The following is a 23,804-nucleotide window of genomic DNA, read 5'->3' on the forward strand; positions in this document are numbered from 1 at the left end:
GCAAGAGCAGAGCATTTACGAAAATGCAGGCTGCAGGTGATAGCTTCTGTAAGCACTGGTCTATAATCCACCTTGTCACTGACGTAGCTCCGCTTATAATAACAGGAAAAAGTCATCAGATCCGACTGAAGCATAGAATCAGAAAGCCAATCTCATTCTAAGTCAACTAAAACTCATCAAAATTCTGTAAACTAACTTGAGTACCTAATCCAATGCAATGCTTGGTCTACTTAACAGGTTATGTAAATTCCTTTCAGCAATTCATCTGCAGTAACCAACAGCCACCCAATGTCAAAACATCAATATTTCCTAAGTAACTGCACACCTAGCAAAAGTATTTATATATGTTGTTATATATCATCATTTCCTTGAAAAAAGTCTGCTTTTCCCGGGACAAAGAAATGCCTGCAGATACTTAATCCTTGTCACTACAGAAATGTGAATAATGGAAATCAGAATACTGTTAACAGTCATCTGTATATCGAACACACAAAGAAGGATGACAAAAAATCTTCTCATAAAGAGTTTTCTGAGAGAATCTCTGTGTTTTAAAAGTTTGATTCAAATGTATGCTTCGGATAACCAATCAAAAAAGGAAGAGAAAAGGGTCGCCTACAAATTAACTAACTTCTTTAAAGATGGACTGCCCCAGACAAGAGACCTCGCCAACACACCAATAAAAGTTTTAGGTCCAGTAGATTTTCAAAAGGCAAAAATCTAAACCAGTCACCGCTCCAGAAACAACTAGGAACTAACTCCAACCACATCAGTCAATTCTCTAGAGCCCAATGGGTCTGAACTGCCAGACAAAAAGAGCAACGTTCCCACAGGCCTGCCCTAGGATGCAAAGTGACAGGGAAATAAAATAGAGGTGGTCAGGAAGGACACAGCTTTTCAGACAGCTGGGTTCCTTCCTAATAACTGGAACAGCTGCAACAAGAACGAATGTAATCACTATCCCATTTCACAGGCAACCAAGACCATCCACAGGTGAGGAATACAACAGTGCTAACGAAGGAAGGTGCAGAATCACAAAAACGAGGCTCCTGGCATGGCTGGGCATGAGCACAGGAGGGGAGGACTTGGACTGCCCTGTGGAGCTCCTGGGGCAGCATCTCTGGCAGCCGAAGCAGCTCCTCCATTATCTTCCACACGGTTCAATTTCCTACTCACACACAAAGGACATACTTGGCGACCCTGGCTAAGCTTCCGGATCTAGGTCAAAGTGGGGCATAGCTACTGGCACCAATTCAAATTCAATCATGTAATGCATGTGAGCACAGACGTGAACATCAGCAAAGCACTAAAATGGGCTAAAACCACGGACACATGTTAGGCAAGAATTTCTCCTGTTAACTACCCAATAAATAAGGTGGCAGTGAGTAAGAATTCAACACTAGGACAATTAAGGTCTTTTGAAGATGTTACCTAATACTCTCAGATTCCAGGCAAGTGTGAAAGGGTGACCCTGTGCCGGAAGCCCGAAAGCCTGTCTTGCTAATCTGCTCAGGCTTTCAGTATGACCTCACTGGCCACTTGCAAAGGGAGTGCTGACCTGTGAGCAGAGCCCTGAATCCAAAGGTTAGTGCTGGCCGACACCAGATCTCCGGAAACGCACAGTTGGGTGGGAGAGCCAGTGAGGATGGCTCCAGCAAGGCAGTGACACCCATGTCCGCTCCACCAATGCCTCTTTCTCCCTCCTCGACTTTGTAAAATGGCTAAACTACTGAGTAAATATCTGAACACCCTCTGTAGAAGGAGAACACACCACCAGAGAGGGGGGGATCCGGTAAGAAATGGGGAAGAAGTACCTAAGAGGGCAACCATCAGGTGCAGGGAAGGTAACAGTAGACCAAGAATGAGGTAGCCCTGACCCTAAATCTGCTCAACAGCCAGAGAGGGCTGAAAGCTTTGAAAGCCTGAGCAAATTAACAAAACAGTGGCCTGCGGGCTCCTGGCCCAGGGTCACTGTTTCACACTTGCCTGGAATCTGAGAGTATTAGGTAACATCTTCAAAAGACCGGATTTGTCCTGTGTTGATAGCAGGAGAAAATGGAATCACTCAGCTTCTCTGGGTCATGGTTTTCTAGCCTAAAGAATAAAAGATAAGGGCTAGGCACTTCCGAAGGCCTTTCCGGCTCTAACCATCTTTGGCTCTCATTTCTCTGACTTTACACAAGGAATACTGTGTCTTAGGGCCAGCTGAGCCAAATCAATTACAGTCTGAAAAGAACTTAAAAGACAAGTATGCCCAGTTTCTGCAGATGAGGAAACAGATTCCAAAATGATACTACCACACTGCCTGGTTTCATTCCCAGTCAGGACGAGATATCCTGAGGTAGGTATCTATCCAAGGTCTCCAGATCTCAGAGTCAGGAGGGCTGGAGAAGAACAGAAACGTGATGATAAAGGCAGCCTCCCCTCTGTCTAACTACGTCTTGTCTCTGGCTTCTCTTATGACACTTCCCAAAAGCCCACTGCAGATCTCTTCCCCCAACCCTAAAACCTCTATTACAAGTCAAGCTCAAGTGGTGCTATCCCATAAACCTACATGGCCCAAAATGCAAGTGGGAAAGCACAAAAGGGGAATTCAAAAGCCAATGCATAGCAAGTATCTGACATTACAATAAACTCAAAAATATAAAGAACCGTGTGACCTGCAACATCAGTCCAAGCTACCCAGAATTATTCTTCCTCCCCACCGCTTCTGGCTACTTTAAATACTAAAATGTGGAAGGCTAAATTATAAAGCTAAAAGAAGAAAAAAATTAAATATATTTATAACCTATGGGAAGTTGATATATTTCTTATACAGGATCCAATCACAAGGTGAAAAACCAATAGATTAACTACAGTAAAATCGAGGATTTTTTCCCCCCAACAAAGGACGCTTCAAAGTTAAAAGTAGTGTGGTAAAGTCAGAAAAGACACCTGTAGAATCAAAAATCAAGAATTAGTAACTTAAATATATAAATACCTCAAACACTGAGAGACAAGAAACCTAATAGGAAACTTCACAGAAGATTGTGAATGTTGCAAAACACAGCAAAGGTATTTGCCTACAAGTAAACTGCCAGCCTTTCATGGTCAGTGGGAAAGACCGGTAATGTAAATGCAACTTACCACAAGCCCCACTGAGAGCGGAAATAACACTTAGAATTTCTGTTGGGGCAGAAGATGAGATCTTTCTTGGCAAACTTATTGCTATTGTTGGGGAAAGTCAGGGTGGGAGGAACAGGGGGTACTTTAAAGGGGCCAGATGCGTGTCTGTGTACATGGTTTCTGGTTCCACATCATAGAATTATGGTGTATTAGAGAGAAAAGCATTTTCCTCTAACTCTAAAAAAAGTGTTCTTAACTCAGAATGAGTTAACTTTGTAACATACTCACAAATTAACCTTCAGGCCCAAACCTACTATTTTATTCCGATGAAGCTCCCACTTAAAACAATTCACAGCTTCTCTGCTTTGAACTCCATTCTTCAGCTTTGCCAATTTCAAAGCTGTTTCATCAGTTCTCAAATCAAGCTTGAGGAACCTGACTAGGGCTGGTGAGAATCACAAGAGCTCCTGTTCCCTGACTAGAAATAATTTGTAATGTATGAATTTGTAACGTGGTTACCAAGCTGAAACATATAGTTTTTGAGCACCATTTTTTAGTTTCACGATACTTCATGAGCCTAATTACCAGAAAAGTATTTCCTGACTAGAAAATTAAAAGAAAGGGAATTCGATAATCACATGTAATAAAAACATTAAACTATAGAAAACTTCACAGGAGATATAATTCAAAAGAATAGAAAATCGTAATGATTACTATATAAAGATGCTCAAAGTTATGATTACTATAAATGCAAATAAACATAAAATACTGTGTTATAGTTAACAGATTGGTGAAACAAAGTTCTATAATATCAATGTTGGCAAGAAGGTAAACAAACCGTGCTCAACACAATTAGCCAGAGGGAAACGCATGTGAAAACCATGAGCTGTTGCTTAATACAATTTAAAAAAAAAAAACAAGGAGAAATTGAATTTACTCACTATCATAAGAACATAAGCCACTACAGAACAGTCTCAACTGTTCCTCAAAGCAAAGAAAGAAACCAAAAACCCAGTTCCTCAAAAGGTTAAACATAAAATTTGCACATTATAGTGAATTCTTCCAATTTTATGTTGCCTTGGCATCCATTTTGAATACAAGTTTAACTTTCTCATACCAGAAGCAGGGCTTAGTCACACTTGACTGTCTCCAGTTCTAGATCACACCCAAAAGGCCCAGCTCACTGCCAAGATAAGAACTTAGAGGCATCTCTCACCCAGCGGACTGAGCTCCTGTGTTCCGTCTACCTCTTTTAAACAGACCACTCAGGCATCTGCCAGAGAACTCACCATGCCCCACACCCTATTTCCTCTTGTATTATATATACTGCCAGCTGTGAACACTGTCTCTCCCTGTCTGTCTGTCTCTGTCTCTCTTTCTCTGCCCGACTCTTTATTCCTGTCTGGGGTAACCCAGGACAGAGGATTGCCCTCCTGGCCCAGGATATGTTAGGAATAAGTCTTCGCACTTGGCTTTGACCATGACATATTATATGTATATATCAAAATATCACAGGTACCTCAGATATCTGTACAATCATTATGTATCCATTTTTGAAAAGCATCTTCTAAAAAGTATCTTTGAACTTACTTCCTGTTGTGGTGTACTGACTGTGCACCCTCGATCTGAGGAACCAGGACGTGTAGGAGCTAACAAGGCTGGGCTCCCAGAACGAGAACGATGGCCAAGTGGTCAGACAAGACCCTCAGGGTGTCCACCAGTATAAACAAGTTTCCCGAGTGAGAGACCCCTGGTCTGGACTCAGATCACTATGTGTGAGACCATCTACCAGGTAAAAGAAGCGTCCCATCAAAGGCACACAGTAATCACCCACATCCAGCTGCCTTTCATTTTCCCTGAGGGACCGGTCACTAGCCAGCCACTCCCATACTGGAACCCCAATTTAGCTGGGGGCTCCCAAAACACATTTGACCCAACAACCTCACTCCCGAGTAATACATCCAAAAGAAAAGAAAACATATCCACATAAAAATTTGTACACAAAAATTTCATAGGAACGGTATTCATAATAGCCAAAAAATAAAAACCCAAATATCCATCAACTGACAAATGGTTAACAAAATGTGGTCTGGCCATACAACAGAATATTATTCAGCAATAAAAAGAAGCTACTCACACATGCTAAAACATAACCCTCGAAAACATGCTGAGTGAAAAAAAACAGATACAAAAGGACACATATTCTATGATTCCACTTACATGAGGTTTCCAGAATATGCAAATTTATAGAGACAGAAAGCAGACTTGTGGTTGCCAGGGCCCGGCAATCTGGGAAGAAATGGGAAGTGAATGCTTATGCATAGAGTATCTTTTGGGGGTGATGAAACTGTCCTAAAATTGTGGTGATGGCCGCACAGCTCTGTGATATACCAGAAACTCTTGAGTTATATATTTTAAATGGATAAATTATATGTGAACTGTAATCAGTAAAGATTTTTCTACTTAAAGAAAATACAGAAAAAAAAGCCCACTGCTGGTAAGGCTATTGTCAACAACCACATGGTAGTATTTATTTTCTTACTAATAAAAGAGACAGGGTCTCACTCTGTTATCCAGGCTGAGGTACAATAGCACAATCACAGTTCACTGCAGCCTTGAACACCTGAGTTCAAGTGATCCTCCCACCTCAGCTTTCCACAGTGTTGGGATTACAAGGTGAGCCACCATGCCTGGCCCCATATTCCCACACGGCAGCATTTACCTAAAAGGAATATACTACTCCCAAATCTAGAGTACTGCATGGAAATAGTAAGCATCATGTGAAAAGATACTTGAAATCATAAGTCATTAGGGAAATGCAAATTAAAACTACAGTGAAATACCATTCCACACCTACTAAAGAGCAAACATGAAAAAGACTGACAGTCCCCCAAATGCTGGTGGGGATGCAAAATTATACAGGCACTCTGGAAAATTAAACAACATTACATAGAAATTAAATACCTATACTACTCCGAAGTATTTATTCTAGAAAAATGAAAAATTTATGTTCATACCAAAAAAGCGCATCGCTTTTCATAGCAACATTGTTCATAAATCACCAAATTCTGGAAACACCAACACATCCTTTGAGAGGTCACCCTGATTATCCACACTCTGGTGTACTACTCAACAGTAAAAAGGAAAAAAGTTGACACATGCATGAACACAGACGGATCCTTCGGGCATGACAGTAACTGAAAAAAGCCACTAACAATAGATGTGTGATTCCATCTATGATGCTCTGGAAAAGCCAAAATGCTAAGGGCAGATCAGGAGTTGCCAGGGGCGGGGATGGTTCAGAAATTCTTTGGAACATTGGCATTGTTCTGGTCCTATGTGTGGTGGTGCTTATAAGAATCTATACATATGTTTAAACACATAGGACTATACATCCAAGAGTGAATTTTTTTTGGAGACAGAGCCTTGCTGTGTCACCCAGGCTGGAGTACAGTGGTGCGATCTTGGCCTTCCAGGTTCAAGCAATTCTCATGTCTCAGCTTCAGCCTCCCAATTAGCTGGAACAACAGGTGCGTGCCACCATGCCTGGCTAATTTTTTTTTTTTTTTTTAAGTAGAGATGGGGTTTCACTATGCTGGCCAGGATGGTCTCAAACTCTTGACCTCAAGTGATCCACCCACCTCAGCCTCCCAAAGTGCTGGAATTAAGGCATGAGTCACCATGCACAGCCTACTGTACATATATGCCTAAAAGTAATTATGTTGTGGGGAAAAATAAACCCATACACCATACACAGAACCATGTTTTCTCTATTGAAGGCACACAAATTAAAACAGAAAAGGTTGATGATAACGATGCCATGAACTACAAAATATGAAAACCTCATCTCTCATCTGAGGTCCATAAATAGAATAGGGAGAAAGAAATGTTACAAGAAAATGATCAATAATTGACTTAGTAAAGTGAAACAGGTCATTTTATTGGCCAGGAAGGAGTCCAAAGCTCAAAGAGGCTACAGTGGGAAGATCTCTGCTTTAGCACTAAGATACAAAACAAGAACCCTAAACACACCCAAAATAAGTTTAAAAATTTTTTAAAAGGTAGGGGGGGAAGCAAGGTGCCAGCCCCTCACTTGCTTTTTCCTTCATTAACACCACTCTAACCAACAAGAACAAGATAAAAATATAAAGCCAACTAATTCTGACATTGGTCATTATCAGTTTACTATAAAACACGCAAAAAACATGAGTGGATGAGGACCTCCAATCAGTCACACAGGCCCATTCAGATGTAAATAATGTCCCAGGGAATATTAATTTTGTGGTAAGACTATAAGCATCCAAGTAGAGTCTTAATCCCATTAAGATTCCACTCAGGGGCCGGACGCAGTGGCTCACGTCTGTAATCCCAACACTTTGGGAGGCCGAGACGGGTGGCTCACGAGGTCAAGAGATCGAGACCATCCTGGTCAACATGGTGAAACCCTGTCTCTACTAAAAATACAAAAAATTAGCTGGGCACGGTGGCACATGCCTGTAGTTCCAGCTACTCGGGAGGCTGAGGCAGAATTGCCTGAACCCAGGAGGCGGAGGTTGCGGGAGCCAAGATCGTGCCATTGCACTCCAGCCTGGGTGACAAGAGCGAAACTCCGTCTCAAAAAAAAAAAAAGATTCCACTCAGTGAGAGAGGGGCTCTCTCTCATTTGTGTGGTCTCCTGCTCAACTGTGGAAATCAGGGTTTATAATAACATCAGACTAGCAAGGGTAACTGCCAACACTTACTATCAGTCCCTGCTGCGAACCAGCTTCTCCAGCCCATCAGGGTCCACCTGCTGCCCTCTCTTACCTCCAAACAAAAGTAATCCAGAAAAGTATCTCTGATATACCACCCTTCCCAGGCACCATGTGAGTGAGCATTCACAGCCTCGCAAGCAGAGGCTGGCTGGCCCACACAGGGTGGACACATTGCCCCATCAACTGACAAATAGATGCCCTTCTCAGGCTACTGGCAAAGCCTGCACTGGGTCCTGCTACAGACATCCCAGTGGGCACAGCTGTGGCCCGGGTCTCTCCATCCAAAATGCCCTTTGGGATATTTCAAGTCTCCCAAACATCAGCCCTAGAAATACCATTACTTACACCCACCTATTTTCTGGGACAAAAGGTTCATTCCACGAGGCAATTTCTCAACAGTGGCGCTGTGGACATTGGAGTCGGGTAATCTCCTTTGTGGGGCTGTCCTGGGCATGTGATAAGCATCCCTGGCCTCCACCCACACCCCCAAGTGGTGAAGCCAAAACATCTGCAGACACTGTCACCTGCACCTTCAGTAAGGAAAGGTATATACAGAGCAGGCGCAGGAGGAAAAGAGAGGTACATAGGTTAGATCTGGGTGGCTCAGTTCTCTTCTCTGCTAAGGCCACAGAAGCCCTTCAGACGGCACAAGAGCTTCTTCATATGATAAGAGCCTCAACTTTCTTCTGGGCCCTTTCAATTTACTTTGTCGTCTAATTCAAATTAACAGCAAATCGTCTCTCCATATGTACTAAAACAGCACCTCATTTTCACCATCTCAATGAAAGCACTGCTGGGACTCTGCCTTTGGAAGGAGGAAAAATATGAATGAGAAAGACATCGTATGCTTTGATGAGAATTTCTGAGACACAGGAGATTTCATCCACACCACGCATGTATCTGAACTAAAATGCTTTCGGAAACTAATATAATAATCCATCTGAATTTCTAAGTATGTCTGAAGCCAGGGGCCAATACAAGAGCATGGTTTGCTATGAGCTAGCTGGAAGAAGAGTGTGAGTAAAGAAAAAATTCACAGGTGTCCTAATAGGATACATTCATCAAGTAGCTAGACTAGTATTTCTTCTGAAATGTGAAGTTTTCATACAATATGAGCAAGGCAGAGAATCAGTGTTTTTTGTGTGTTTTTCTGCAGACAGGGATAGTAATTAGGCTGATTATTTTCTACTGTCCAAACTAGGATGCATCTGAAAGTCAACGGGCCAGTTACTGGTAGTTACGCAGGGAGGAGAAGCACCCAAGACAGCAGATGGATGCTGACCTGCACAACAGCCTCGTTCATGGAGACGCTGGCCGCTTCTATCAATGTTTTTTGCTCTTCTCCCCAAGGATAAAATGATTGGTTTTTCTATTTCATCAGAAACTACTATTTCCACTTTGGGGAAGGCAGAAAAAAATCAACAATAAAAGTCCCAAGAAGATAACTTGGAAAGATGATTGTGAAGTGAGATTATGAACCGGTAACATACCCACACAAAATCAATCTTTACCAGAATAATTTGTACTTCCATAGAGCACTTAGTTTTCTAAAACTCACCAGGGACTTTGCCATATTAGTTTTCTGGTGACTCTGATGGGTCAAACTACCCAGAACGTTTTTAGGAACTGATGAACACTTACTTGTAAGTCAGGAATCTGAATCCGCGATGAGACAACAAGGCATGTTTCTTTAATAACAACACTACAACAAAAACTACTATGACAAGTAAAAAGTTTAAAAAGCATAGCTTTTTTGCTTTTTTTTTTTTAAGATCTTGCACCTGATTTGCTTTGGTTAAACTGGCTTCACGTCTGGGAAGAAGCTAATGCTAACTATTTTTAACACCTGTGAATTTTGAGCCTATTTGGCACAGATAAATTGTTTTTTAGTAAGGGAAAAGTCATCATTTACTAAAAACCTTCTATATGCCAGCACTTTACATACATGATCTAATCTTTATAGTAATCATGGAAGTATATCTGTGTTTCCTCAAAGAACCCGGTGGCGCAAACGGTGACCAGTGAGTACCTGTAATACAATCCGAGACTAAAATCCTGGCTATTATGAAAGTGAATCTCAATATGGAGATTCTGATAGCGGGGCAAGCTCCCCAAAACAAACCAAAGCAAATGAGATTTGTAAGTGCTGAAGGGAATGCACATTTGAGAATACTGCAAAGAGGAAAAACAGGTCAGAATCCTGTACTGCACCATCCTGTTTGGTTACAAGCATATGTCTTCACTGCCTAATTAAAAAATAAAATGAAAAAATTCTCCCTCCGCTCCTGCACACCACGCCATGTCCGACCCAACCCCACACAGAGGCAGTTTCATTTTGACTTTGTGGATGGTACCTCAGTGGTAGAAAATTCCAGGCATATAATGGCTGGAACGTGGAGGGTTCTAGTTAATTAAATTTCCGAGCTGGTTTAATTACCCAAAAAGTAAACAATGAAATGACAACAAACTAAGTTTCTTCATGGTCTGTCATCATCTTCAAGACGTTTCCAGGCCTCAGATCCATAAATATTTAAAACAAAGAAAGAAAGAAAATTCACTGTTGTGCTGTTCCTTCTCCTCCCTAAATTCTTGTCCTTGTTTTTAATTTTTAGTGGAAAAAAACATGCTACAAAGCAATTCCGTGACTTAATCACGGCTACAGTCAAAATTAACACCACTGACCTGATCCTCAGTAACATTCAAAATATTCAGACACAGTTATCTACTGTTCTAAATCTCTTTTGACCAGAGGAGTGAATCAAAACATAATTATGAGACCCGTGAATGCTAGCTAACCCAGCAATGAAGAAACCAGCTTATGGTAATCTCTTCTTTGTCCTATCCTGCTGAATAAAAGTCCCTTAACACAGGGTGAAATCCTAAGGCCCTCTCTCCAATCACTCTTAAAGAACTAAGAATATTAACTCTGAACAGGGAGTGTTTTAAAATGACAACGGAAACCATATAGAGCACTATTTCCAATTCTGTGCCAAAGACCCATTCGCCTTACAAATCCATTTAATCTGTATCCTGCTTGACATCAGGACCACACTTCCTAAACCCACCAAGATGATGAACAATGGCCTCTACGCATCACGGAGAAGAGGCCCCAAGAATTTCATGACACTCCATTACACAAGAATGGGCAGACAGAATTACAGGTCTGAGTTCTTGTCCTGCTCAATTATAATAGTTAATTATTGTTTTAGAAGAGCAGTGCATGATGTGTTTAGCCAAATAAGACAATTGTCTTTCACATGGTTTTAAAATCCAGGCCAACTTTCCACAATGGCCACGTTATTCCAGGCATTCTTGTGGCAGATACTCCCTAAAGGACAATCTGCCTAGTAAAATACAGAAAGCGCTTTAGATAAAAGTATCAAAACTTTTCAACCTGCCTGGAGGCAATCAGCACCTGAAGGCCACTCCCCAAGCTATTCCACTTCCTACAGAGATGAAGTGACTTTGAGTAGAATAGCCTGCTGTGCACACAGCCTGTGTCCTCTTCCCATGAGACACACGATTCAATGACATTTCCTGGCCTCCCCTGAGCCAGGTGTGGTCATGTGGCTGAGTTCTGGCCAGGAGAACATGAACAGAAATAATGTGCTCTACGTCCAGGCCTGGGCACATAAAAACTTCCCATACCCTAACCTCCCTCTCCTCCAGTGCTGACTTATGGCAGCTGAGCACAGCCACTTGCCAAGATGAAAGACTAAAGAACAATAAGATAAAAGGAACTTGGGTTCCTGAATCCGTGTCTAATGGAAAACAGCCCGTGGATCAGGGCAACCAGTGAGGAAGAGATACATTTCTATCATGTATGAGTCGTTGCACATTTAAGGAGTTTACTACAGCGGCTGACATTATGATAACTAAACAAAATACAGAGGCAACCTTAGATCAAAGTGAGGCTGATTCTAGAATTAGCAACTCAGGAAAAAACAAGATGTGTGGACTGGAACCTCTAGATATGTGCAGATGCGTACTGTGGGCACCATATTCGTTCACAATAAAGCAATCCATTCCAGCATGCAGTAAAAACTGCTAAGGAGCTGAGGTTGAAGAAGACGTTCTGAACCACTGATCCTTAATTTCCATAGTTAAATATTAGCTGGTATAAATCACCAAATATTTGTCAGGATTCTCCACACTTCCTTTGCCAAAAGTATCATAATAATTCATATTAAATACAGTGTCAGCAAACCACATGAAGCCCAACTCTGGATTGACTGGAACACTACTGCTCAAGTTATTTCACAGGGAATCGTAGGCAGCACGGTGGGCAGAGCCCAAGCTGAGTTTCTTTAGCTGTTTGTTTTCAATCGAAATTTAACAGGTGTGGTGGCTCACGCCTCTACTCCCAACACTTCAGGAGGCCGAAGCGGGTGGATCACCCAAGGTCAGCAGTTCGAGACCAGCCTAGCCAACATGATGAAACCCATTTCTACTAAAAATATAAAAATTAGCCAGGTGTGGTGATGGGCGCCTGTAGTCCCAGTTACTCAGGAGGCTGAGACAGGAGAATCACTTGAATCCAGGAGGTGGAGATCGCAGTGAGCTGAGATGGCGCCACTGCACTCCAGCCTGGGTGACACAGCAAGACTCCGTCTCAAAAAAAAAAAGAAATTTAACATCGAGAAGATGCCGGCATTCCCCAAGGGAAGTCACGTGTAGTGCTTTCTTTTTGCTGTGTTAAGACCCAAACTGGGTGTACCACCACAGCAACATCTGGTTTTTCTGTTGGCATTCTTCTTCCATTCTTTGGTCCTGGTTTTCTTGGTTTGACTTCAAAGAATATCTTCACTGCAAACTACCTTCATTGCAGGGTAATTTAAGAGATGATATATAAATAAATTCTACCAAGGAAGGAAAATAAGTACTCATTAAGTACCTACTACACATCGGGTCCTTTCACATACTTAATTCCATTTATTTTTTGTAACAATATGATCGATATACACCATGATTTTCCACTTTCCAAATGAGAAAGTGGGGAAGATATAAAAAATAAGGAAAACTCATTCAAGGCCACACACCAAAGTAAATAAGAACAAGATTCAAGTCCCGTGACACCTGACTCCAAAACTCACTCTTTCCATTTCAAAATACTTCATTTGACTTATAACATATTGCCATCCTTTATATACAGGGGGACAAAAAAGGGATCACCGCTCAATTTTGATTTCCTTGAAATATTCATTTTAGACACTCAGTGGTTCTCAAAATGTCCATCCTTTGACTTATAGCTTATTATATTTCCCCAAAAGCAAAACCTCCATGCTTCCTTCTGACATCAGAGCAGGTTACAAGCTGTAACTTAGAGACTGTAGAGGGTAAGGCCAGGAGAGGAAGAGGCGTGGCCCAAATGATCCAGGTTTAATGCTGCCTCCCCTGGAAAAACATCCTTTCTTTCCTTATAGTTTTGTATTCCACAATACTTATTTCAGAGGGTTTCTTTTCCCGCCAACTCTTATGATTTCTAACACCTATTTTAAAGGTTACAACATTAAGTTCCGTGAAGCAGGCATATGTCGAGGAACCTGAAACACAAGGAACAGTTTTGAGCCTTCTGAGTGTTGTAACAGGATTGTTCTACAATGTCTCAAATGGTAAAATGGTTCCATGCAGGATCAGAAAACCGTTTTTAACACTGTTCTTTCCCACTTAAAGAACAGAGTGGCAGTCCAGAACAATTTTTGTGTCATATTACTGTAACTACCATTTTATTTAAGTAATTACCAATTTACCTAGAATTTTTAAAAGGGTAGGCAAGCTAGCTAACTCATCAACATCAATTCTCATCAGCAGTTTTTAACAGTATTAAACAAAAGCTGGTAACTAAGAATATCAAGATTAACATTCTTGAGTTGGTATGAGTTTTTATTACTAATCAATAAGCCACCCTAAAATTAGGTGAATAACTTCATAATAACTTAATAAGAAATGGTTTTTATGACAAAGACCCACTCGGAAATACTCTCTCTTGTTCAAAAGAGAATTGTAACATCAAACATTTCACCACAAATATTTCTATAGGTGACATTTGAGATGATAGAAATATCAAAGCCAGGTTCTTTTGATCACAAAGGTCAAAACTTTCTCCTTGCTCGGAAACCCTGCTGTGCTACATCACATCAGAATCCTTCCCATCCCCTGCTTGTGCCTCAGCCAAGCACCACAGAACAGAAAAGCACGTTATTTTAAGCCTTACCTTCAGATAGGATCCATAATATTTGGTTACGTATGGACTGTCACACTGACTCAGCACTGTGATTTCTTGTTGAATGTCCTCTATCTCATCTTCAGCTTCTTCCAGGTCAATGATTTTTATGGCAACCACTTTCTGAGTCCGATTGTCAATGCCTTTAAACACTTCGCCAAAGGAGCCCTTCCCAATTTTCTCTAGTTTTGTAAAAAGCTCTTCTGGATCTGCCTTTAGGTTCTATAGAAAGAAGGAAAAGGAGAGAAAGTTTAGACCCTCATAGCACCACAACTCATTTTTCATTTTATTTGTAATGTTATAGACCCCCTGGTCTTCCAGGGACTCATCTATTTTCTGTGTCCAGGATTAGGCTAGTGGTGAGCACAGCTCCACAGGTTCAGGGTGTAAGATTCCTAGGTCTCACCTACACGTGCGCATCAGACTGTGAAAGGCAGCAAGCGTGCAATAAGAACAATTACTCAGCGACATGAAAAAACACGGAAAAGGCTCCAACTCTTGTATAACGAGAGTAAATTGAAATCTAAGCGCTTATTTGAACATGTTAGGATACACAGATTTATTGAAAAATAACTCGTCTAAGCAAACAATTCACTTTCCTCCCCACCCAATCCCCAAAACTTCCTGATTTCTAATGGATTTTTACGAAAATGTTAACCAGCTAGATCACAGAACAGAAAAAAAGAAAAGGTATACCGTAACTACCCATCTTCATGAATAGCACTGCCTTCACCAAAACAGTAACAATCTAACCGGATTCCAGAAAACAATAAGCAGCCTGGTTTCTTTTGACACACAAATGCTGTACCCTGCAAATAGCTTCTAAAACCTCTTAACCACCTGATGAGTTGCACATACTATATAGGATACATTTCCAAGAAGGCCAGCTGTCAGAGCTCAAGCTCTCATCCTAGCAGCCACGCTGTTAGAGTCATGTAAACAGCCAAGTCTTCAAAGGGGGCAGTAACGGTAATCCACAGGGCTTGTGTGTCAGGAAACTGAGGAGCAATCCTGACGTTTAGCAAAGCAAGACAAGGACGCTGCACATCTCCCCACAAATAACTGCCTAGTCCACAATGCCAATGGCACCCTGGCGACAAGCACCAGCCTTGAACCCCACAGAGCAAGAAAGAACTTGAGAGCTGCCGTTGCTGCAGACACAACTTCCCTGAGAAACGGTCCACAGGAGGAAGAAGATGCCAGACCAACGGTCAAAATCTATCCATCCTTTGAAGAAGCTGAAATACCAGGAAAAGGAACAAACGCAAGGAGGAAAAGGAGGTAAGTAAAGAGAACGAGAAGAAAGATGGCGCAGAAGAGTGGTATCCAAAGGGCAGTGTGCAAGCGCGTGGGTCACACACACAGAGATTTACGGCAACTGTGGTGCATCATGCGTCAGGCAAGCCGCTGGGCCGTGCGGGGCCACCCAGTCACAGCTCTCCAAGGTGAGACGCACTGAGTTCTGAGCAGCCGCTCTCTAAGGGTACTGCTGAAGGCCAGTCAGCCCATTTCCGGTTTGGAGACCTTACTGTGCTCCAGCATGTCCACCATGGCAACACACACTGTCGCAATGACACACGAGTGGACCGCCACAGTGACCTCCCGCACACCAGGCAGCAGAGCCCCTGCCCCACGCTTGAGGCTGCACATCAAATAACGTGAAAGCTCACAAACCCGCCCCCCACAACTATATTAGTAAAAAATGAACAAAGTAAGGCTGGCATGCTGGACATAGACCCAACGTGAAATGCGTCCTGGGGTTACCGAGCGAGGAGGACGTGCCAGAGGCTGTCCTGACACTGAGCACCCGGCCCACACCGGAAGGTCATGGCCGGCGTAATCCGAGGTCTAACGAGCAGCCGGGGATTACAAGGACTACAGTTTTAGCCATGATCGCCCTTGGCTCCTAAAAATCTAAACAAATGTCCATTGTGTAAAAAATGAACCTGTCTATTCAACTTCTTTTCTACTCAAAGTGCTGCACTAAACGTATCAATTGGGTGATTAATAGAAATGCATTTAATTTTTTTCTTCCTGAACAATTGCTAGTGTTTTCAGTCTTAGCCCATTTCAAACATCTTTAAAGACGCAATCATACTCAGGAGGAAGTCTGGCTGTGTGTTTACAGGTTTTAAAAAACACAGTCCAAGACCCCTAGGGTTCCAAGATAGTCCATGGCCCACAGTCAGAGTTGAGCGTAATCTCCTCAAGTGAACACTGTGTTTGAAGCTAGTGAGCAGCCCAGCAATAGCCTCCTCTTATTTTCAGCCTGTCAGCGTCCCAGCCGAGTATCATCAGTCACTGTTGGGAATGCCCCAGAATGACCAGGTGGGTGCCGCCCATCTAACTTACCCTGTGCATGGCCTCGGACCCACACCTCCACCTCCTCTAACACAAGCGGCTAGGATGAGACACTTTTGGGGATGCGGGGGAAGCAGCACGCATCTCCTTTTTTAGCTGCAATGAAACACACCCCGTTTTCGGCAGCTAACAACCTTTCGTGCCTTCTCCCTTACCTTGCTCCCTCCAGGATGAGGTGGGGTGGTCCTCCTTTTATTCAAGGCCAATCCCCAAAGCTGGGCTCTGGGATCCATCCTTCTCTCCTCCAGGATATGTCTTTGCCAATAACCCCCTTCTCAGCTCCCTCTTCATTCACCCTTCTCTGCTGGCTCTCTGCTCTTGGCAACATGCTCCAATGTCTCTCATTTAAAACAAACAAAAGCACCCTCCCTAACCTGAAGCCCTCCTCCTCCACTCTCTCCTTCCTCTGGAGTCCCCTGAAAGTCATCTGAACCTGCCCGGTACTCCCTGCCACTGCAGCCTGGCTCCACTCCGGCTCCAGTCACAGGGCTGCAGTGTGGTGTCTGAGCCTCGTCAACCACACCCTGCCCCCTCCTCCAGGTAACTTTCCAGTCCCTTGGCATCCACAGTCCTGCTCCCACTGGTTTCTTCCAGTCCCGCTAGTTCCAGAAGGATCTTCATGCAGACTCCACCTTGACAGCCCTCACTCCGGGGCATCATCCCAGGTCCCAGCCTGGGCCTCTATTACTTCTCCCCAGGGGTGCCAGACAGTTTCAGGGTGTGGGGCCCTTATTTCCCAAACCTGGTCAAGCAGAAGTCACCTGGGACATCTGACATTCTTGCAGAAATATGTGGGAATTCAGAAGGGAAGAATACCCAATGCGTGTTTTTAAAACACCCCAATGGATTCTGATCAATTGCCACCTTGAAGTAAAGGCTGTGTTAAAGGCTCCCTCATGTACATGACAGCTTTCAAAGTGCTAGCTCAGGCTGCCTTCTGAATGGGAATCCCCGACCAGCTGCTTCCCAGGTATTGTCTCTTTCTACCCAGACATCTCAAGATCAACATGTGTGCACAAAATTCAGTGCTTCCACTGCTGGACTGTCCTCCCACAGTCACCCTCTGCACTGTGCCATCTCTTTCGCACAGCTGCAAGCTGAGGAGTTGGGGACTATGTCTCACACGCCTCTACACCCTTGTGCCCAGATATAATGAGTGGCAGGGAACTGTGGTCGGTAAACATCCCCGGCAGTAGGAAAACCCCAGACTTACCCTGGCATGAACAGGACCCAGGTCGGACACCTCAAAGCCTATCCTCCATGCAGACAGGAGGCCCTGGGGTGAAGGGGGCAGCACTTCCTGCTGACAAGGGCAAGAAGGGTGGTAAGAGCCTGTCTTGCTCAGGTCAGAAGAGCCGGTGAGCCCTGTCATTCCTGGGAGGGGTGATTCTCAGACCCAGGTAAATCTCACACTCCCCTGGAAAGCTTGTTAGGCCACAGAGCCCCAGCCCACCAAGAGTTTCTGATGCAGTCAACCAGGTTGGCCCAAGAATTGGAATCCCAGGTTGAGGGAGGTGCTGCTGATCCAGGGACCACACCTGAAGAACCACTGCCCAGCACAGGTGGGGAGAGGAAGCCAGGCAGCCCCAACAAGGGACTGGCCACTAGACATCACAGTATTAGGACAGCTGATCATCCACTCCAGTAACTGTCCCGCCCCCGTACTAAGAAAACAGTGGTCTTCTCCTTTTTGAGAGTTAATTTAAAAAGTGGGCAACAAGAATTTATCCAAATCCTCACCATGTTGTTGAGAACCCTGTGGGAGACTGTTAGAAAAATAACCACCCACTGGTCTCACCTCTCTGGGCCCACACCCCTATGAATGTGACCTAGGCGCTGCCACCCAGGCCCCTGAACCTGGGCTAGTCTTGCTCTGTGTTCTGATGAATAAAATCTAAGCAAGGCTGCAAGAGGGCTCGCAGGGGCCCCTCCACAGAGGCACGTGACCACAGGGCAGCGGAAGGCCGGCCGTCAAAGATGTTGTGGTCAGAAAGACAAGGACATCCACCCACTTCCTGGACCCCAGCTGAGGCCCCAGGATATGCCTCAAGTCATCCAAGGCCACCTGGCCTCAACCATGCCATTCACTGACTACAGAGAGCCCAGAAAAGGCCAGCAAAACAGCTCAGTCAATCCACAGAATCACGAGAAATCGTGAGCCTGCTGTTTTGGCCACTCGGTTTTGGTTGGCTTGCTACTCATTAACAATAGGCACCAAATACAAAAACTGATGCTAGAAGCTGGGCGCTGCCCCAGCAGAGGCCCTGACAGCCCATGCCTGGCTCTAGGTCAGAACTGCTGCGGCCCATCTGCTGCAAGATGCTCCGTCCCTGCCCTCTTTGCAAAGGAGTCTCTGCTGCCATCCTGCCACTCTCGTTGAGCTGGGACTCTCTGATTCAGGAGCAGGCAGCCCGTCCACACCCAGCCCCGAAGCAGGCAGGGCACACAGACCTTGAGTTGGATGCTGTGCCAGGAGGGAAGTGGGGAGAAGGCAGAGAGAGGAGTGTCTCCTGCATGAACCCTTGGGACTGGAAGGCAACCTTGTGGATTGTTACAATAATGGCACTAATAACCCGTCCCTTGTGTCTACATCCCCAAGACTTTGCCCCACTACTCCCGTAACAGCAGCCCACACCTGGAACTGCCTGACCTGTGGTTCCTGTGCCAGTGTACCATGTCCAAGGTCAAGCCCCAAAGGGCCCCACAGCATTCACTCTGCCTCTCGGAACGCCTCCATCAGCAGCATGTGAAGAGGCCTGTTCTAGACACTGGAGAGACCATGTGGAAGAGACCAAGGCACTGGCTCAATGCCCAGCCAACTGCTAGACCCAGGCGAGACGCCCGGCCTTTCTCACTGCCCCTGCTGAGCCCAGGCCCTAGCCACTCTCCAGCTGGCCACAGCCACATGAATGTGCCTCAGACAGGCTGGCAGAAAAAAACCACCCAAGGAATGGTGAGAACTGCTAAATCATTACTGTTTTAGGTCACCAAATGCTATAGTGGTTTCTTATAAAAACAGCAGACAACAGAATTCAACAGAGCCCACTACGGGAGAAAAGTCTGGGGGCAGGGGAGGCGGGGCGTGCAGGGAAGGCAGATGTTCCAGATTCTGGAATGTTTTAGTAACCTGCCTATTTTCCTTTTGCCTGCACCCAGATGGCTTAGGAAACAGCTATTTTCACTCTTGCACTGTTGTCCCAAAAGACCTTTCCAGGCATCTGGCACCTGCACAGTAAGGGGTCACTGCATTGTCTCAATCTGCTCAAGTGCTTTCAGAACCCCTGGCCTCTGTCAGCAGCTGTACACTGGGCTAAAAATTACCCCTGGCAAGAAGGGAGCCATCTGCTGAGGCACAAAGCAGGGTTCCCTGTGCAGGCAGCCTGCCCTGTGGCAATTCCTGCACAGGTTCATTACCATACCGTGTCCTGCTGGCCAGAAGAAAATCAATGCCAAAGATGGCCTGTTTTGAACAAGAACCTCGAGATTCTGCTGCCAGAATTTGCTCATCGAGGAAAGTAGATCTCCTTGGCAGAAAAGGCACAATTCTGCCAACCATCTTGAGAATTTCCTTTTTAGAAGAGTTTGGGCTGCACTGAGCGCCAGCTATGGCCTCAGATTAGAAAGGCCTGCCGCCCTCACCCCCACCACCCCTGCCTGAAAGGAAGCAGAGCCTGAGCCAGGACAAGGCAAGAGAATCAGGATACACAAGGGCTCGGCCTCTTCTGAGGCAGGGAGAAGTCAGGACACATGGACACCCCCCAACATTCCCTTCCAAGGTCACCTCCCATAAGGCAACAAGACTAGGGGCTGGGGGTGGCGCTGAGGCTGGGGGCGGGGCTGAGGCTGGGGGCGGGGCTGGGGCTGGGGGTGGTGCTGGGGCTCTGAAGGCGGGGCCTACACACAGCAGCCCCTCCCTAGACCCTGGTCTCAGCACTCAAAAATATCAATTAGATGCCTGTCCCTACAGTGGAGCAGGGATCACCACCCTGGGACAGGCAGGAGGGTCGGCTTCTCTAACAACCTCTGGGCGAAGGTAAGCGCAAGGGGTGATTTCCCTTTCTCGAGCTCAAGGGATCTCAAGTCCCACAAGTGGCCTCACACTGATGAGCCCTGGCTTCCTCCTCTGAAGGAAGGGTTCAGGGATAAAAAGACAATAATAATAATAATAATAATGGCATCCATCTCTGCATTAAGGGCAACTGAGAGTGAGGATCCACCACTTTCCCACGGAGGCGTCTGACACGTCCCATGCAGTGTCTGAACAGAAGGCACTTGGACCCTTATTTCTCTACTCACAACTTTCCAATTCCCTAAAATCGCCCTATGCATGTTAACAAACAGCCCAACTTCCCATTTTGGGGGGCCTTGGGGATAAGTGAAAACTTTAGAGAAATGACAATCTTCTCTCTTCTGGTGGCTTGAATGTCCTTCCATCATGACAGCACCAGGTCATGTGTCTTTTTAAACTCTAGTCAACTAAATTCTGCACCTGCCTACATCCTCATACCCTGTCTCGTTGATTTTTACCTGCAAGATTCAGGAAAACCAAGGCATTTATTACACAAACTCATGTTAAGGTCAGGATCCTTCGTAAGTGACCAGGATAAGTAGAAGATCCATTTCCCCAGATCGAAAGACCCAGGCACAAGGCACTAGTCCTAAGCCCCTACCCCTTCCCCAGTAGGGCGGGGAAATCATCACCTAGGCTACAGGATAAGGGAAGAGCAAAAAAACCAAGGAGAGGGTGCCCCAGGTAAATCCCAATCAACTGCAGAGAAGTTTCTCATGAGGACAATAGGGAAGCATTCTCCTTTGGTGCAACCAGGTATCCAGAGGCCTGGGGTCTCCCAGAAGCTCAGGGCCCTTGGTAGCCAAAAAACATGTGCACAGCACAAGTACCTGTGATACTAGCACACTCTGCAGTGAGGATGGGCACCACGCCCTGTGGCCCGAAGCACTGGGTGAGGGTCCTCAGCTCTGAGCACTCAGCCACCCACCTCTGGAGAGGATGGGCCACAAGCTCTCAAATACAGGGCTGGGCCACCAAGGGGTCCTACGGAGAATGCCCATCTAAACTCAGTGCAGATGCTAAGAAATCAGACTTCAAAAATCATCAGTTAGCCAACGTTTTGTATAAAATGTCTGCTGCCTATATACAGCCCTTAAAAGCCTGCTCTGCTGTGTGCATATATACACGGGCCCTGTGATTTTCCAGTTATTCTCAATGGCTCGCCATTCCCTTTGAAGAATGATAGGCCCACATCTAACCAAAATCGAAATAAACTCCAAAAAGATGCTGATGAGAATTACAAAACAAATCTCTGCTTCACAGTGTATACAGATTTCAGTCACTGTGTCTTCTCAGGGAATGTGACAGGTACACAGCAGTGACCATGTGCGCAGGTTACTCTCACATGGGGATCAGAATCATCAGCAGGCCGATTTCACCCGGCAAGCATCTCATGAAAATGTGCCCGTGGATGGCGATCCTCTGTATCTGAATGACATGTTCCACACCCGCACTCCTGGGATGGGCCCCAAAGCTGATGAGCAAATTCCAGGAAGCCAGCTGTTGTCCTTTCCAATCACATTTCCCAAGTCTTGGCCAGGAGCTGACAAGCACTCACTCACTCCTCCCCACAGCAGAAATGCATAACCCAAGTTTCTTAAAACACAAAATAAAATTTAAAAAGTTAAGGTGGGCCGAGCACAGTGGCTCACACCTGTAATTCCAGCACTTTGGGAGGCCAAGGTGGGTAGATCACAAGGTCAGGAGTCTGAGACCAGCCTGGCCAATATAGTGAAACCCCATCTCTACTAAAAATACAAAAATAAGCTGGGCATGGTGGCGGGCACCAGCTACTCGAGAGGCTGAGCCAGGAGAATTGCTTGAACCAGGGAGGCAGAGGATGCAGTGAGCCAAGATCGCACCACTGCACTTCAGCCTGGGCGACACAGCAAGGCTACATCTCCAAAAGAAAAAAAAAAAGTAGTAGTAAAGGCAACCTAATTAAGCAGCAGAAGACAGGTTAAATAAACTCTGATACCACCATATAATGGAATATCCTGCTTTTCAGCCCTTAAATATGTTTCTAATGACATGGTCCCAAGCCTAGCAACAGTGAGGAGGCAAGGACCTGCTGCCTAGGTTCAAACCCGTCCTCTGCCCTCTGCCAGCTCTGGGACCAAGGGCAAGATACTCAACATCTCTCCTGCTCAGTTTTCTCATCTGTAAAATGGGGCAGACAGAAGTACTTTCCTCTTACCTTTGTCATGACAATTTGCTGAGACAGTTCATGCAAAGCTCTTGACCCAGAACCTGGAACAAGTACACCCTCAATAAACCCACACCTATTAGGCTGGCTGTACAGTGCGTGCACTGCAGGGGAAAACGCCTGAGTCATACTAGGACACTAAGACAACTTTGCATCCATGAAAAACATTATACCTACAGCTTGACAAAGGACAAAGCATCTGCTCACAGAAATAAGACAGAGAGAAAACAGGACAAAAATCATTTAAAAAATGAAAAAAGCAAAGCCTGCCCTATCTCGAAAGGCCCTTTCACCCCAGCATACTGCCAATGCTCCTCCCTCCATGGCACTCCAGCCACTGCCTCTCAGCCAGCTCGGCTTTCCAGCTGACCACCCCCGACGTCTCCAACCAAAGCATGCCCTTCAGGCTGGGCCTGGTGGCTCACACCTGTAATCCAAGCATTTTGGGAGGCCAGCGGATCACCTGAGGTAAGGAGTTTGAAACCCAGCCTGGATAATAAAGGGAGACCTCAGCTATACCAAAAAAAAAAGTCTGCCCTTCTTCCTCCACTTCATCTAAAAAGCCCAGAGATGAAGAGGACATCTGATGCCAGTGGCCAAGACCACACTCCCATTACAGCAGTGCGGACATGTGCCCTGCACAGGGACAGGGTGCCGGGAAACAGGTTCTACAGGCCACCAGTGAAGACGTAAGTTAAGACCTCAAAGGCCAGATCAGAGTCAAGAGACCTTGGGGAGCCCAGGCACAGAGGCTGTGCCCACACCTGGGCAGCTCCCATGGGCCACCAGCAGCCCCTTCCCCACTATCCCTGAACCCACCTCCTGCGCCCCTGTGCCTTGAAAGACTGAAGGGCACAGGCCTCTTAGGCAAACCTGAGGGGGAGGCTCTTCTGAGGAAGGACCAAATGCAGTTCAAGAGGCAGAACCGAACCCTGGATGGAGAGGACACAGGACCCTTAGAGTCACAAGCGAAGTGGGAGGGCCCAACACTGCCTCACCAGCACCGCCCAGCCACACACACAGAGTCAGCGGCCACAGGAGACAGAGGGGTTCAGAGGCACGCAGTTGAAAATTCCAAAGCAAGGGGAG

General features: G+C 45.3%; 1 protein-coding gene across 14 annotated transcripts in view; it reads right to left on the minus strand.

Moving 5' to 3' along the window:
• Nucleotides 1-23,804, minus strand: part of STK24 (serine/threonine kinase 24) — a 145,437-nt gene that overhangs the window by 62,725 nt on the left and 58,908 nt on the right. For 9 of the 14 annotated variants that reach the window (XM_054244242.2, XM_035292937.3, XM_003731901.6 and 6 more), the window contains one exon: nt 14,071-14,301. In XM_054244242.2, coding sequence (XP_054100217.1) covers nt 14,071-14,301 — 231 coding nt within the window. Of the gene's footprint in view, nt 1-14,070; nt 14,302-16,595; nt 16,896-17,653; nt 18,326-19,090; nt 19,166-23,804 lie in introns of those variants that run through there. The other 5 variants (XM_078370896.1, XM_035292940.3, XM_078370910.1 and 2 more) reach the window with 3 other exon arrangements.

Source organism: Callithrix jacchus, chromosome 1 (assembly GCF_049354715.1).
Source record: "Callithrix jacchus isolate 240 chromosome 1, calJac240_pri, whole genome shotgun sequence".
Classification (NCBI taxonomy): Eukaryota; Metazoa; Chordata; class Mammalia; order Primates; family Cebidae; genus Callithrix; species Callithrix jacchus.